At 41.4% G+C, this 16,612-nt stretch overlaps 1 protein-coding gene across 1 annotated transcript; it reads right to left on the minus strand.

Annotated features, from left to right (window-relative positions):
- Window positions 1-432: 432 nt before the first annotated feature.
- On the minus strand, window positions 433-5,472 carry MUC21 (mucin 21, cell surface associated). The gene is made up of 7 exons (XM_074189330.1): window positions 4,879-5,472; window positions 4,140-4,774; window positions 3,960-4,084; window positions 3,253-3,755; window positions 2,190-3,151; window positions 1,390-2,020; window positions 433-800 (listed from the first exon to the last, which is right to left on the minus strand). The coding sequence occupies exons 1-7, from the start codon at window positions 5,470-5,472 to the stop codon at window positions 615-617; spliced, it is 3,636 nt and encodes a 1,211-aa protein (XP_074045431.1). The 3' UTR covers window positions 433-614.
- Between the last annotated feature and the right edge of the window lie 11,140 nt (window positions 5,473-16,612).

Below are 16,612 nucleotides of genomic sequence, written 5' to 3' on the forward strand. Positions count from 1 at the left end.
CAGCTGAAGTAAATAAAAATCAGGGATAGCCATCCTAATCTCAGATAAAATAAAAATCGATCTCATTAAAAGGAATAAGGAAGGAAACTACATCTTCTTAAAAGATACCATTGAAGCTTTATCATTACTAGACATGTATGCACATGTATTTCACTCAGTTTTTCCTCTAGGAATGTGGAGGAAAAACTGAGTGAAATACAAGGAGACACAAACAGCAAAACTTTAATAATGGGAGACCTCAATCTCCCTCTCTCAGAACTAGATAAATAAACTAACCACAATATAAACAAGAAGGAAATTAAGAAGGTGAATGAAATCTTAGAAAACCTAGATATGATAGACCTCTGGAGAAAACTCAGTGGTAATAGAAAAGATACTAAAGAAGTCTGACTTCCACATATGATAGATATATTTATTTTTAGATTGGATAGACACAGTTAAACATGAACTTCTGGGCTAGAGGTGGGGGACATATGAAGCCCAGGACTGCTAGAAGAAGAACCACCAAGCTGGAATTGGGGAGAAGGAAGCTTCTTGTTCCAAGTTGCCATCTCTCCAGGAGAGATACTGGAGCCAGCTGACCTGCCATCTGAGGGCAGTGGGCTTCCTGAGGTTCAGGGTCCATTTTGGCTCTCACTCATCTCTATTACTGATGTGACTGCTGGTTTCCTCCAGAACCAATAATGGCCCCATCTAGGTGGAAGTACATGGTTCCATCCATTTACCCCATGATCCAGGCCAAAAGTAAGGCTATGAGGATGATAAACAGGGATAGGCTTTCTCAGGTGCAGAATATGACTCTAAAATAGAAAAAAGTAATTGGTTTCAGAGCTGAATCCTCCTATGATCCTCTCCCAGTCTATCCCCCCAACTCCTAAACCCTTTCTCCTCTTTCCCCATCTCTAGGATTCAGAACAGAATCACAAACTCTTATAAGATGGAATTGGAAGGGATCAATGCAGTTTGTCATATAATCAGCCCCCTCATTAAATGAATAAGGAAACTAAAGACAAAAGAAGGACAATGATTTGTATTATGTCAAAGTCAACAAATTATAGTAAGAATTATAATCTGGTTGTGGCTCTCTATAACTCTCTGACTCTAAGAATCCTTTCTGGAAGGAATTGAGTGCTTTTCTTTATTTCTCTGGCTCTTCAGGTATTCTTTTTGTAATTTGTATTACTATTACAGTAGAATGACAGTAGCAATTATAAATTTGCTTGCATATTGTAGTTTTTCAGGTCTTCTATATACATTATTACATTTCACTGTCTTTCTAAAAAGTTTTCTCTGTCTCTCAATCTCACTCTGTATTTCCAACATCCTCTTTATTTTTCCTACAGCCACAACAATCTTCCCACCCTTGTTCTCTAGGACTTGAACACTTACAAAACAGAAGAAAAATCCAAAGCCAGCACACACAACCCCAACAATTGTGACAACAGAGATAAGAGCTATAGCCCAAGGCTTCAGGGGCTTAGCAGGTCTCACTGGTGGGGCTCTGCTGCTTGTACTGGGGAATCTTCCAGTAGTTGTACTAGATGGAGAGTCCTGGGTAGAGATCATGGTGCCTGTTCCAATGGTTGTATTCTCAGGAATAGTGGTGGTGGAGGAAGGGGTAGATGTTATAGAAACTGAAGAAGGGATTGTGTGGCTTGTAGTAAAGATTGTGGTGTTCGTGGTAGAGGTTGAGGGGCTGGAAATAGTTCCAAAGCTTGTGGCAGAGGCTGGAGAATTAGAAATAGTTATGGAACTTGAGGTAAAGGTCAGGGATCTGGAAGAAGATGTGGAGCTTGTGGTAGAGGTTGAGGAGTTTGAAGTAGATGTGGAGTTTGTGGTAGAGGCTGAGGAGTTTGTAGAGGCTGGGGAACTAGAAGTAGATGTGGAGCTTGTGGTAGAGGCTGAGGAGTTTGTAGAGGCTAGGGAGCTAGAAGTAGATGTGGAACTTATGGAGGCTGGGAGACTGGAAGTAGATATGGAGTTTGTGGTATAGACTGGGGAGTTTGTGGAGGCTGGGGAGCTAAAAGTAGATGTGGAGTTTGTGGTAGAGGCTGAGGAGTGAGAAATAGATGTGAAACTTGTAGAGGCTGGGAGGCTGGAAGTAGACATGGAGCTTGTAGAGGCTGGGAGGCTAGAAGTTGATGTGGAGCTTGTGAAAGAGGTTGGGGAGTTGGAAGGAGATATGATACTTGTAGAGGTTGAAGAACTGGAAATAGATGTGGAGCTTGTAGAGGCTGGGAGGCTGGAAGTAGACATGGAGCTTGTAGAGGCTGGGAGGCTGGAAGTAGATGGGGAGCTTGTAGAGGCTGGGAGGCTGGAAGTAGATGTGGAGCTTGTGAAAGAGGCTGAAGAGTGAGAAATAGATGTGAATCTTGTAGAGGCTGGGAGGCTGGAAGTAGATGTGGAGCTTGTAGAGGCTGGGGAGTTGGAAGGAGATATGATACTTGTAGAGGTTGAAGAGCTGGAAGTAGATGTGGAGCTTGTAGAGGCTGGGAGGCTGGAAGTAGACATGGAGCTTGTAGAGGCTGGGAGGCTGGAAGTAGACATGGAGCTTGTAGAGGCTGGGAGGCTGGAAGTAGACATGGAGCTTGTAGAGGCTGGGAGGCTGGAAGTAGATGGGGAGCTTGTAGAGGCTGGGAGGCTGGAAGTAGATGTGGTGCTTGTAGAGGCTGGGAGGCTGGAAGTCAATGTGGAGCTTGTAGAGGCTGGGAGGCTGGAAGTCAATGTGGAGCTTGTGAAAGAGGCTGAGGAGTGAGAAATAGATGTGAAACTTGTAGAGGCTGGGAGGCTGGAAGTAGATGTGGAGCTTGTAGAGGCTGGGGAGTTGGAAGTCATTGTGGAGCTTGTAGAGGCTGGGAGGCTGGAAGTAGATGTGGAGCTTGTAGAGGCTGGGGAGTTGGAAGGAGATATGATACTTGTAGAGGTCGAAGAGCTGGAAGTAGATGTAGAGCTTGTAAAGGCTGGGAGGCTGGAAGTAGATGTGGAGCTTGTAGAGGCTGGGAGGCTGGAAGTAGACATGGAGCTTGTAGAGGCTGGGAGGCTGGAAGTAGACATGGAGCTTGTAGAGGCTGGGAGGCTGGAAGTCAATGTGGAGCTTGTGAAAGAGGCTGAGGAGTGAGAAATAGATGTGAAACTTGTAGAGGCTGGGAGGCTGGAAGTAGATATGGAGCTTGTAGAGGCTGGGGAGTTGGAAGGAGATATGATACTTGTAGAGGTCAAAGAGCTGGAAGTAGATGTGGAGCTTGTAGAGGCTGGGAGGCTGGAAGTAGGTGTGGAGCTTGTAGAGGCTGGGAGGCTGGAAGTAGACATGGAGCTTGTAGAGGCTGGGAGGCTGGAAGTCGACGTGGAGCTTGTGGAGGTTGGGAGGCTGGAAGTAGATGTGGAGCTTGTAGAGGCTGGGAGGCTGGAAGTAGACATGGAGCTTGTAGAGGCTGGGAGGCTGGAAGTCGATGTGGAGCTTGTAGAGGCTGGGAGGCTGGAAGTAGACATGGAGCTTGTAGAGGCTGGGAGGCTGGAAGTCGATGTGGAGCTTGTGGAGTTTGGGAGGCTGGAAGTAGATGTGGAGCTTGTAGAGGCTGGGAGGCTGGAAGTCAATGTGGAGCTTGTAGAGGCTGGGAGGCTGGAAGTAGACATGGAGCTTGTAGAGGCTGGGGAGTTGGAAGGAGATATGATACTTGTAGAGGTTGAAGAGCTGGAAGTAGACGTGGAGCTTGTAGAGGCTGAGAGGCTGGAAGTCGTTGTGGAGCTTGTAGAGGCTGGGGAGCTAGAAGGAGATATGATACTTGTAGAGGTTGAAGAGCTGGAAGTAGATGGGGAGCTTGTAGGGACTAAGCTAGAAGTAGATGGGGAGCTTGTAGAGACTGGAGAGCTAGAAGTAGACATGGAGCTTGTAGAGGCTGGAAGGCTGGAAGTAGACATGGAGCTTGTAGAGGCTGGGGAGTTGGAAGGAGATATGATACTTGTAGAGGTTGAAGAGCTGGAAGTAGATGTGGAGCTTGTAGAGGCTGGGAGGCTGGAAGTAGACATGGAGCTTGTAGAGGCTGGGAGGCTGGAAGTAGACATGGAGCTTGTAGAGGCTGGGAGGCTGGAAGTAGATGGGGAGCTTGTAGAGGCTGGGAGGCTGGAAGTAGATGTGGAGCTTGTAGAGGCTGGGAGGCTGGAAGTAGACATGGAGCTTGTAGAGGCTGGGAGGCTGGAAGTCAATGTGGAGCTTGTGAAAGAGGCTGAGGAGTGAGAAATAGATGTGAAACTTGTAGAGGCTGGGAGGCTGGAAGTAGATGTGGAGCTTGTAGAGGCTGGGGAGTTGGAAGTCATTGTGGAGCTTGTAGAGGCTGGGAGGCTGGAAGTAGATGTGGAGCTTGTAGAGGCTGGGGAGTTGGAAGGAGATATGATACTTGTAGAGGTCGAAGAGCTGGAAGTAGATGTAGAGCTTGTAAAGGCTGGGAGGCTGGAAGTAGATGTGGAGCTTGTAGAGGCTGGGAGGCTGGAAGTAGACATGGAGCTTGTAGAGGCTGGGAGGCTGGAAGTCAATGTGGAGCTTGTGAAAGAGGCTGAGGAGTGAGAAATAGATGTGAAACTTGTAGAGGCTGGGAGGCTGGAAGTAGATGTGGAGCTTGTAGAGGCTGGGGAGTTGGAAGGAGATATGATACTTGTAGAGGTCGAAGAGCTGGAAGTAGATGTAGAGCTTGTAAAGGCTGGGAGGCTGGAAGTAGATGTGGAGCTTGTAGAGGCTGGGAGGCTGGAAGTAGACATGGAGCTTGTAGAGGCTGGGAGGCTGGAAGTCAATGTGGAGCTTGTGAAAGAGGCTGAGGAGTGAGAAATAGATGTGAAACTTGTAGAGGCTGGGAGGCTGGAAGTAGATGTGGAGCTTGTAGAGGCTGGGGAGTTGGAAGGAGATATGATACTTGTAGAGGTCGAAGAGCTGGAAGTAGATGTGGAGCTTGTAGAGGCTGGGAGGCTGGAAGTAGGTGTGGAGCTTGTAGAGGCTGGGAGGCTGGAAGTAGACATGGAGCTTGTAGAGGCTGGGAGGCTGGAAGTCGATGTGGAGCTTGTAGAGGCTGGGAGGCTGGAAGTAGACATGGAGCTTGTAGAGGCTGGGAGGCTGGAAGTCGATGTGGAGCTTGTGGAGTTTGGGAGGCTGGAAGTAGATGTGGAGCTTGTAGAGGCTGGGAGGCTGGAAGTCAATGTGGAGCTTGTAGATGCTGGGAGGCTGGAAGTAGACATGGAGCTTGTAGAGGCTGGGGAGTTGGAAGGAGATATGATACTTGTAGAGGTTGAAGAGCTGGAAGTAGACGTGGAGCTTGTAGAGGCTGAGAGGCTGGAAGTCGTTGTGGAGCTTGTAGAGGCTGGGGAGCTAGAAGGAGATATGATACTTGTAGAGGTTGAAGAGCTGGAAGTAGATGGGGAGCTTGTAGGGACTAAGCTAGAAGTAGATGGGGAGCTTGTAGAGACTGGAGAGCTAGAAGTAGACATGGAGCTTGTAGAGGCTGGAAGGCTGGAAGTAGACATGGAGCTTGTAGAGGCTGGGGAGTTGGAAGGAGATATGATACTTGTAGAGGTTGAAGAGCTGGAAGTAGATGTGGAGCTTGTAGGGGCTGGAGAGCTAGAAGTAGACATGGAACTTGTAGAGGCTGGGGAGTTGGAAGGAGATGTAGAGCTTATAGAAACTGGGGAGCTTGTACTTGTTTCAGGGTTTGAAGTCACAGAACTTGTAGAAACTGACATTGAATTTCCTATAGAAAAACAGGTATAAAAAAAGGAAGTTCTGAAGTTTCTAACATGTATTTCTTCTTGTATTACATGGTATCACTGATCCTGTCCTATTGATTTTCTGAACACATACCTGATCAAATGCACAAATGATATGAAAAGATCACTCACTCTGGTCTTTGAGATCTGGGTTCATGTCTCAATGCTTACTTAATCTTGAGAAACTCTAGCTATCAGTTTTCTCATTTGTAAAATTAGAGTACTGGACTAGTTGGTTTCTGAAGTCCCTTCAGGTTTTTGACCCATGAACTCCAAAGATCAAGAGTCTAAGAAAGCAAGGTCCAGTTCAATTCTTATGTCTTATCTGGTGCAATAATGCATAGGATAATGGATCATTAGCATAGTGGTGTTGTCTTTGTCATCACCATCATCATCTTCAGGAGTTTGAATCTTAAAATCATCTAAGCTCTCTTAGAAAGTGCAAAGGCTTTCCTCACAATAGCACTATGAGGTATAAATATTACTATTGATGAGGAAAGTGAGATACAGAGAAATCAATTTTTCCTGACCCTCTTGTCTCTATGCTTCTTACTCCTCTCAAGAATGATTCATTCAAAGTCCCTGCTTTCTTTATCCTAACTTCCTCTCTCATATATTCAATGTCCTTACAGACATAGTTAGGACCAGTGTGCCTCACTATTCAGGGAATAAAGTTCTCTTAGGAAGATGGAAATTGTCATGAAAATTTGGACTGACTTTCAATTAAGTGAATGAGCAGAGTTCAGAAATTCAGATTATTTTAGAGGTCAAGACAGAATTGAAACTAACAAAAAAATACAAGTTAAATCAGATTTAGAGCTGAGTTGGTTGTTTTTTAGAAATATTTTGAGGATTATAGGAGAGATTCTGTTACTATGTGCCTGGGAAAGGGCTGTTAGCTTAAAATATTCCTGGGAGCAATTAATAATACTTTAAAGTGGGGAAGAAAATGAGAATAGGAACATGAAAATCTTTCTGATTCCTTTATATCTCTGAGAAACTCAATGATTCACCAAAACCTTCTACCAAAAGGAAATTCACTCACCATCTGCCAAGGGTCCAGAAAGAAGCCATATTAGCAGCCAGTGTGTGAAGGGAAACTTTTCAGTATTCATCTCAAGATCCTCTGGGGCTTCTGGGTAGGAAGAAGAAAAACAAGGGATGTTCTTGGAGAGAAGAGAACTTTCAGGCAGAGTGCTGAACCTACAGAACTGGAAGCTAGGGTCCCCAAAGCAGAGAGGGATGAAAAGGGCAATAGAAGGGAGGGCAGAGTCTATGAGACTGGACAGCTGGGTTCCTTGGACTCCCTTCCACAGGATTCTCTTCTCTTTTATTATTTCTCTTTCACTTCATAGTTACTGAAACATTTATAGCTTCAGTTGGACAAGAAAGGGGCTGGGCTTGCCCACTGCCATTTGCCAACCATGGCAAGGTTGAGACATATTTGACCTTGGGGCAAAGGAGGAGAAGACAGAAATGAAGGGGAAGTTAAGAGAGGAGAATGACATGATACCCATGGTTAAGGTGTAGATTCTGGGGAGGAGCAGGAAGTAGAACAAGAAAAGGGATCAAAGTTGTCAGAACAATTTGGAAACCTGCTCACAATGAAAATCTTCAAATTCCTGATTAGGGAGGGCTGAGGTGATGCCCTTGGGAAATATAACTCAAGGAGATTTTTGGCAATGATTGAGAATATATAGATTTTCCAAAAGATCAGGATAAATATGCATAGAAAATAATGCTTTTATAACAGGGTCTCTATTTTTTCTTAGACAGTGAATTTGCACATCCATTTCTCTCCATATTGTGTATCTCTAATCAATTTTTAGTCTCCTCTGTAACAGCATCATCACAGTTCTAATAAAACATTTCTTTGTGATTTCTGCTGATTCCTTTCCCTTTTAATTTGTTGAATTCCAACTTGTCATTTAAAGCTCAACTTAAAATACTATCTCATTTTTGTTTATTTTTTCTCAAGTACATGTAAATAAAAATTTTTAACATTTATTTTTTTAATTTTGAATTTCAAATTCTCTCCCTCCCCTTCTTCCCTCCTTGAGAAGACAAGTAATTTGATATAGATATTAGTCATATTGCAGAAGAAAATATAGACCAGAACCAAAATCAAGGATAATAAAGTTTTAAAAATATGATTTAAACTTTTTTTCAAATTTTATCAGTTCTTTTTTTGGAGGTGGATATTATTATCCTTCAGAATTGTTTTGGATCATTGTATTGCTGAGAAGACTCAAGTCATTCACAGTTAATCATTGTGCAACATTGCTGTTACTATGTATAATATTCTTCTGGTTCTGATCACTTCATTTTACATTGTCTTTCCAGGTTTTTCTGAAAGCATTCTATTCCTCATTTTTCATATCACAATAGTATTCCAATGCAATCATATACAGTAACTTGTTCAACCATTTCCCAGGTGATAGGTACACTCTTTTTTTTTTTTTTAGGACTTTTGCAAGGCAAACAGGGTTTAAGTAGCTTGCCCAAAGCCACACAAGCTAGGTAATTATTAAGTGTCTGAGACCGGATTTGAACCCAGGTACTCATGACTCCAGGACCAGTGCTTTATCCACTGCACCACCTAGCTGCCCAGATAGGTATACTCTTAAAATATCTTTGCCACCACAAAAAGAGCTATTAAAATTTTTGTATGTATAGATTTTTTCTTTTTCTTTGATGTCTTTGGAGTATTTGAAGTGGTATTGCTGGAGTAAAGAATTTTATAACTCTTTGGTCAAAGTTACAAATTTATATCCTTTATCAATTGGGACATGATGTATATTCTTATAAATTTGATTCAATTCTATATATATTTGAGAAATGAAGCTTTTATCAGAGAAATTTGCTGTGAAAAAATTTCCTCCATTTTCCTGCCTCACTTCTAACCTTGGCTGCTTTGGTTTTATTTGTGCAAAATCTTTTTGCTTTGAAGCATTCAAAATTTTCCATTTTATGTCCCATCATGTTATCTCTTATTTGGTCATAAATTCTTCCCTTATTCATAGATCCAACAGGTAAAATGTTCTTCTAAATTACTCATGATACATTTCCCTTTACATCTAAATCATGTGCTCAATTTCTCTTGGTATATGGTGTGAATGTTAGTTTGTACCTGGTTTCTGCCAAACCATTTTCCCAACAATTTTTGTTAAATAGTGATTACTTCTCCCCAAATCTTGGATCTTTGGGTTTGTCAAACACTAGATTACTGTGATTGTTTACTATTATGTGTTGTAGGCCTAATTTTTCTCAAGAGAGAGAAAAAAATGACAACTTTTAAAAATTGAAGGTAGTGAGTTTTGGTCTGCATTCAAACTTCACAGATCCTTCTCTGAATATGGATAGTGTTTCCATGACAGGTCTTTGAGAACTGTCTTTGCTTATTGTACCATTGAAAGAGATAAGTCCATCATAACTGATCATCACCAAATGTTTCTATTAATGTATATAATGTTCTTCTGGCTCTGCTCACTTTACTCAGCAACACTTCTTGCAAGTGTTTTCAGGCTATTCTGAAGTCCTATCCCTCTTGATTTCTTACAGAACAATAGTGTTCCATCACACTCATATACCACAATTTGTTCAGTCATTTCCCAATTATTGGACATTCCCTTGATTTCCAGTTCTTTGCCACTATAACACCATTCTATTTCTTAACCAGTACCAGATTGTTTTGATTGCTTTGAAATTGTGTTTCAAAGAGATTTGGTACTGCCAAGTCACCTTCCTTCTCATTTTTTCCTTTGATTCCCTTGATATTCTTGACCTTATGTTCTTCCAGATGAATTCTGCTAGTATTTTTTTAGTTCCAAAAAATACTTTTTTGGTAATTTCATTGGTATGGCAGTAAATTTAGGTAGAATTGTCATTTTTATTATATTGCTTCAGTCTAGCCTGAAGAATTAATATTCTCCAAATCTGATTTGTATGAAAAGTATTTTATAATTGTGTTCATTTAGTTTCTGGATTTGACTCAGTAGGTAGACTCCATTGTCAGCAGTTATTTTAAGTGGAATTTCTTTTTCAATCTCTTTCTGCTAGATTTTATTGGAAAATACAGAAGCTGCTAAAAAAAAAAAAGATGAGAACTCCACAGGGTTTACCAGCAGGATAGTTCATCCAGAAGGCAGTATTTAATTCTATCAAAAGTAAACTACAGGGGCGGCTAGGTGGTTCAGTGGACAAAGCACTTGCCCTGGAGTCAGGAGTACCTGGGTTCAAATGTGGTTTCAGACACTTAATAATTACCTAGCTGTGTGGCCTTGGGCAAGCCACTTAACGCCATTTGCCTTGTAAAAAACTAAAAAAAAAAAAAGTAAACTATAGCAAAGCTTAGAGAGATGCAGGTCTCTTGGCTCAGTAAGAAGGCAGATGAAATTCAATTTTATGCAGACAGTAACAAACCAAAATGTTTTTATGATGTCCTGAAAGCTATTTATGGGTCAAAGACCTAACACTTCCATAGGTTCTTAATAGACAATCTTCAATCAATGCAGAAGACATTGACTGTTTACCTCAAGTTGAAGTCAATCAGTAGCTAGCTGAAGTTCAAACTGAAGAAGAGGTTTTGAATGCTATAAGGGTCTTTTCAAGTGGTAAATCAACTGGTGCTGATTCTATTCCAGCTGAGATTTACAAGATGGGGGGGGTGGGGGTGGAGAGGGCATTGCTTATACCAAAACTGACTTAAATTTTCCAGATTGTATGGTAAGAAGTTATCTCCCAAGAATTCAAGGATCACTCCATTGTCTGTCCTGTGACAATCACAGGGGTATTTCCCTTTTAGTCCTTCCTGGTAAGATTCTTGCTAGAGTACTTCTCAGTAGGCTGATCCTTCACTTGGAAGATAGTCACCTCCCTGAGGATCAGTGTAATTTCAGAAAGGGTTGAGGCATCCTGAAGGTCCCATTGTAGAACTTTAGAATTTATTGTATAGAATGGGAGACACTGGCACAAGACAGCCCAGCCTAGCATGCCCTCATCAGTAAGAGTGCTGCACTCTATGAGGAAAGCAGAATTAAAGCAGCTCAAAGGAAATATGACATATGTAAATTTAGAGTACCCACCCCAGGTGTTCACATGGACTATTCATGCCTGACCTGTGGTAGAGCATTCCAAACTCATATTGGTCTGATCAGCTGATCGGACACGTTATAATTTGTCTCAAATATAGTGATGTACTTTTTGGTCTATTTCGATAATGAAGGACAAGAACCAACCAACCAACCAATCAATCATATGGTTCCTGGGTTTGTCTCAACAAGTAGACTTCAAGTATTTTATCTTGTCAGCAATTATTTTAACTGGAATTTCTTTTTCCATCTCTTTCTGCTAGATTTTATTGGTAATGCATAGAAATACTGATGATTTTTGTAGGTTTATTTTATATTCTGTGTGAGGAATGTAGGGTGTAGGTCTTCACAGGTTGTGGAAGGGAGCCCTTAGGGAATCCATTACAAAGGGGGAATGGCCCAGCCAATCACAAGACTAGGAGAGTTTTCCTAATCCCATTCCAGGGATAGCAAACCCCAAACCGGTTCTCAACTGGTCAAGAGTGATCCAGAGGTCTTGACCTAATGCAACTGAGTTTGTGCAATTAGGTAATTGAATATTAACCTACACACACCCTGGGTTCATTAGCATATCATGCCTCATATGATGTGGGGGGGAATCATATTAGGGGCATGTCATGGAATGGGTGGACCTTTTAGATTGTAACTCAAACTCTGAGAGCCTATGAAAATCCAAGAGGGAGGGGAAAGAGTTTCTGAAGACCATAAATTACCTGACTTCCAAGACCAATTTGAGCCTCAGTTGAGGTACCCTTATCTTGCAAGGTTCGTGAATAAAATGTACAACTTTCTCTCACTCTAGCAGGTTTTTCTTTTCTTTCACTTTTTTTTTTTTAGGTTTTTGCAAGGCAAATGAGGTTAAGTGGCTTGCCCAAGGCCACACAGCTAGGTAATTATTAAGTATCTGAGGCCGGATTTGAATCCAGGTACTCCTGACTCCAGGGCCAGTGTTTTATCCACTGCGCCACCTAGCCACCTAGCCACCTAGCCACCTAGCCACCTAGCCACCCCTATTCATTTCATTCATTTCTGCAACTTTGTTGAAGTTAATTATTTCAACTAGCTTTTTAGTTTTTCTCTGTGTGCCACGCCATCTACAAAGAGTGATAGTTTGTTTCTTCATTGCCCTCTTCTGATTCCTTCAATATTTTTTTCTTGTTCTGCTGTTGCAGCTAGCATTCTAAAACAATATTGACCAATAGTGGTGATAAAGGCATCTTTGCTTCATCCCTGTTTGTTTTGAAAGGCTTCTAATTTATCCCCATTCAGAAGCTGGTTTTAGATAGATACTACTTAACATTCTAAGGAAAGTTCCACCTACCCCTATGCTTTTTAGAGTTTTAAAAAGGAATAAATATTTTATTTTGTCAAACTTTTTCTACATCTATTAAGAAAATCACATGAATTTTGTTGGTTTTATTATTATATTATATATATATATATATATACATATATATATATATTATGCTAATAGTTTTTCTAATATTGAACCAGCCCTTCATTCCTGGTATAAATCCCACCTGGTCATAATGCATGAACTTCCTGTGACATTTTGCTGTAACCTTTTTGCTAGTATTTTTGCATCAATATTCATTAGGAACTTATCCTCCTTTGAAATGTCAGCACACCCTTGGAAATTGTGTTCCCCCAAATAAACTCTCATATTCCTATATCTTTCATTATTGCTTGTCCCCTCATGGGGGTGGCTACTCCTGCAGCTAATCCCGTTTTCTTTCTCCCATAACTTCGTATCACAGCAATACTGTGAGGAATGAAGGGCATTGTTGGTCTTCACAGGGTGTGGAGGGGGGCCCCTTTGAAATCCATTACAAAGGGGGAATGGTCCCAGTCAATCACAAAACTGGGAGAGTTCTCCTAATCCCATTTCAAAGATGACAAACTACATTAGAATAACCTAGTCTTGACCTTCTCCTTTGCACATGCTCAAAGAGATCTATCTGTTCTTGCTCTTTAGCCTAATGAGCAGGGTGGGGAAACATATAGGAACCAATGTATCAATTAGATTTGTGACCCCAACCTATGATTGGCATGAATGGGTCAGGAACAAAGTCTTTCAAAGTGCATAAAAGAGCTTGTATGTTGGGATTTCCCCACCCCTCTCTCCCACCATGAGAGAGGTGTGCCATTTTGTTAAGACATCTTAATAAAAACCATTTTAATCACTCTGGACTAAGTATTCTCCATCCATTTATAACAATTACTTAAATAAACTTTTGTCCCTAAAAAAAAGTTCATTAGGAAATTGGTCTATAGTTTTCTTTCTCTATTATTGATCTTTCCAGTTTCAGTATTAGCATAAATTTGTGTCATAAAAGGAATTTAGTAGGATTCCATCACTACTTGTTTTTCCAAATAGTTTACATAGTATTGAAGTTAATTGTTCTTTAAATGTTTGGCAGACTTCATTTGTGAGTCATCTGGTTCTGAGATTTTTTTCTTAGAAAAGTCATAAATGGTTTGTTCCATTTCTTTTTCTAAGATAAGATTAAGTATTTTGTTCACTCTTCTGCTTATCTGGACAATTTATATTTATGTAAATATTCATTCATTGTTGGGTTTACTCTTATTAAATACTTTAATTTCATTTTGATTAGTGGTGAATTCACTCTTTTCTTTTTAAAAAGAGACAAATTAACCAATGATTTATCTATTTTATTAGTTACTATGGCCTCTTTCTTAAAATCTACCCTTAACCCTCCTCTTGATAGTGACTTCTTTTAGGTCTCACAATAGTTATTATGGTTATTGATGTTTCTATCTCAGCCCTCTACTGCACATAAGTTTTCTGAGGAAAGGATAGGCATACTTTATTTTTTTTTTATTTTAAAGCAATGGGATTAAGTGACTTGCCCAGGGTTACACAACTAGGCAATTATTAAGGGTCTGAGATCGGATTTGAATTCAAGTCCTCCTGATTCCAGGGTTGGTGCACTATCCACTATGCCATCTAGCTGCCCCCAGACATACTTTATTAAACTTCATATATTCTCTAGTTCTGATTAATGGTTGTTGAACTTAATTTTCTGCTGAATAGCTGAGAAACATTCTACTTCCCTTAGGAAGATTATAGTTTAATACTTTCTAAGCAGCAAATGAAACCTCATAGGATTATTAGAAGGACAGGATTAAAAAGTTATATAAAAATGTGAGTTATGATTATTCTAAGCTTTCTTCCAGTGAAATCTACCTTCATGTTGCTATGGAATGGACCCTGGATTCTCATGGGTTATGCTAAGCATTCCCTAGCAAGTTGAACCCCTAGTAGGAGTTTGATGAGGCAGTGTCATTGGACTAAGTTCAGAAAGGTTTATCACCAGGTCTATTGTGATGAGGAGTTGGTGATATGAAGACATGACACTAAGAAAATCACAGATCCTTGAAATATAATTACTGTACTTTTACTATATAAATCTGTTTTGAACCCAGAAATTCCAGTCCTAATGTATACTTTATTTTGGTACACGCCAAAAATGTCCAGAAAATTCTTCAAAAAATAATACATAGAGACAAAGAGCACAACAATCTAGACAGAATTATGAGAATCTTCTTGAGTATTGATACAAATAGGCAAAACCAGGTTAAAATGTTCTAGGAAGAAGTGTTTTTCTTAAGGTAAATTTAGAAACATTCTCATTAGAATAATGTTTTGATTGTCTGAGACAATGCACATTCTGTAATTAATGATTAAATTGAATGAAGGGAAAAGATAGCCTAGTTTGCCTGCAAAAAAGAATGAATTTGGGAGGGGAAAAACCCTCAGAGTGTCTGACCAGAACTGTGTCTGACAGAATTGCTCCCTACATTTACTCAGAGCCATCAAAATACCGTATCTTCCCATGTTTAAGACGCCCTTTTTTGAAAATTTTGGGATCCAAAAGCTAGGAGTGTCTTATACAGTGGTTGTAGATTTTTTTACTAGCATATCCCACTTTTCCAGTGCTTGTTGTCTTTGAGCTCATTGTTTCCCACTTGTTACTGGTATATTGGGTTGTGTTTTGCCATGTTCTTCCCAGAAATGACTCAGAAAAGATTTTTGTATGGTGCTGAATTCAATTTCAAAGTGATCCAGTTTGCAAAAACGAATGGAACTTGTGCTGCTGAATGTCAGTTTGGTCTTCCTCCAACTGAGAAAACAATCTGAGACTGGCTACAGAAAGAAGAAACTCTACTGAAAACAGCACAGCAATAGAAGGCAATGAGAGGCAAGTCAGCCAACTGGCCTGAATTAGAGAGGATTTGAAGAGATGGATGCAAAGGGCAAGTGCAATTCTTGTGTCCACAAAGATGGTTCAGCAGGAAGCAAGAATTGCCTGATGAAAAAGTGACTGATTTCAAAGGAGGACACAATTGATGCTTCAGGTTCATGAAATGGAATGAACTAAGCATGCATCCATATACCAGACTTGCCCAAGGAGAACTTGTGGTCACCCATAGACCAGAGCACAGGCAGAAGAGCAGCCAGAGCCTCTCCTAAGACTGATTTGTCATGGACACAGATGAGGATGAGCTAATGGATGGGAATTTTGACAGTGATGAGGAATTATATGAATTTTATGATGAATAAAACTTGAGTTCAATAACTTTATGCAATACATTTTTCTTTCAAATCTTGGGCCCCAAAATTAAGGTGCATCTTATACAGGGGGAATTATGGTACAAACAATAAGCAAGTGAGGCTTGGGTTGGAATCTATCATTGGCTGGTCAGTGAAAGCTGGAGTGATTTGGGTTTGAAGGCCTTTCAAGTACCTCCACTTGAATGGTGATGGGTTTTATCAAAGTCTGGTTTATCAGGGTTTATATTTTAAGAAATCATAGGGGGGAGCGGAGCCAAGATGGCAACAGGAGAGGACTATCTCTTAGTTGCTCTGGAGCAAAACTTATAAGCTAAGGACTCTAACTACATTTTCGAGAGACAGAACCCATAGAGGGATTCAGTGAGGCAGTTCTCCAACCCAAGGTAACCTGGAAAAGAATGGAAAGGCTCCGCCCCACCGGGTCAGATGGGTGGCCCATGGGGGGTGGCCTGCCAGAGCTAAGGAACTTCAGCCTCCCAGAGGCAGCCCCAGGGCGCTGGGAGCTAAGGCTCACAGCAGTGGGAGCAGTTTCCTGACTTACACTCTGGGGAGCATAAAGCACAACTTGGGGGAACAGTGAGGGGGGAGCTCTGCCAGAGTGAGCATGTGAAGTCTAGCCCTCAGGGCACACAGTGAGCAATATGGCCACAGCAGCCCATATCCAGGAACCAGAAGCAGGCAGAGAGGGTAAGCAGGAACGCCCAGGGCATGAGCACTCTGAGCCTAGGGAGGGGAGTGAAGAGAGACTGCCAAGCTCTGTCCTCTGTCCCTGGAACAGGACTCTGGGACTCTGACCACATTCAGATCTTGATTGCAGTCTAGGCCCCCCCCCCCACAGAACAGCAGGGCACCCCCCCCACCTCAGCCCCATGGCATAGGGGGGCACTTATGGTCATTTACAGACCAGGAGGGAAGACAGAGCCTAACACATGGAGATCCTTGTGTGTGTGTGGGGGGGGGTGGCCCACTAATACTCAGAAGCTCAGGAAGCATCCCAAAACCAGGCACAGTCTGGGGAAATGAGTAAGCAGAGAAAAAACAGGAACGCCATTGAGAAATACTTTGCTTATGATCCCCAGAAGGATCAAAACACTCTATCTGAAGATGAAGAAGTACAAGCTCCTGCATCTAAAGACTCCAAGAAAAACAGAAATTGGGCTCAGGCCATGACAGAGCT

This window comes from Macrotis lagotis, chromosome 5, assembly GCF_037893015.1.
Source record: "Macrotis lagotis isolate mMagLag1 chromosome 5, bilby.v1.9.chrom.fasta, whole genome shotgun sequence".
NCBI classification, from domain to species: Eukaryota; Metazoa; Chordata; class Mammalia; order Peramelemorphia; family Peramelidae; genus Macrotis; species Macrotis lagotis.

Bases quoted from the DNA above. Each gene is read 5' to 3' on its own strand.
- MUC21 (XM_074189330.1), bottom strand. From the start codon at position 5,472: ATGTCTACTTCTAGCTCTCCAGTCTCTACAAGCTCCCCATCTACTTCT. The intron at 4,085-4,139 runs GCTCCACATCTA...ATCTACTTCCAG, and splicing joins CAGCCTCCCAGCCTCTACAA to CCTCCCAGCCTCTACAAGCT. The intron at 2,021-2,189 runs GTATCATATCTC...ATCTACTTTTAG, and splicing joins CAGTTCTTCAACCTCTACAA to CTCCCCAGCCTCCACAAACT.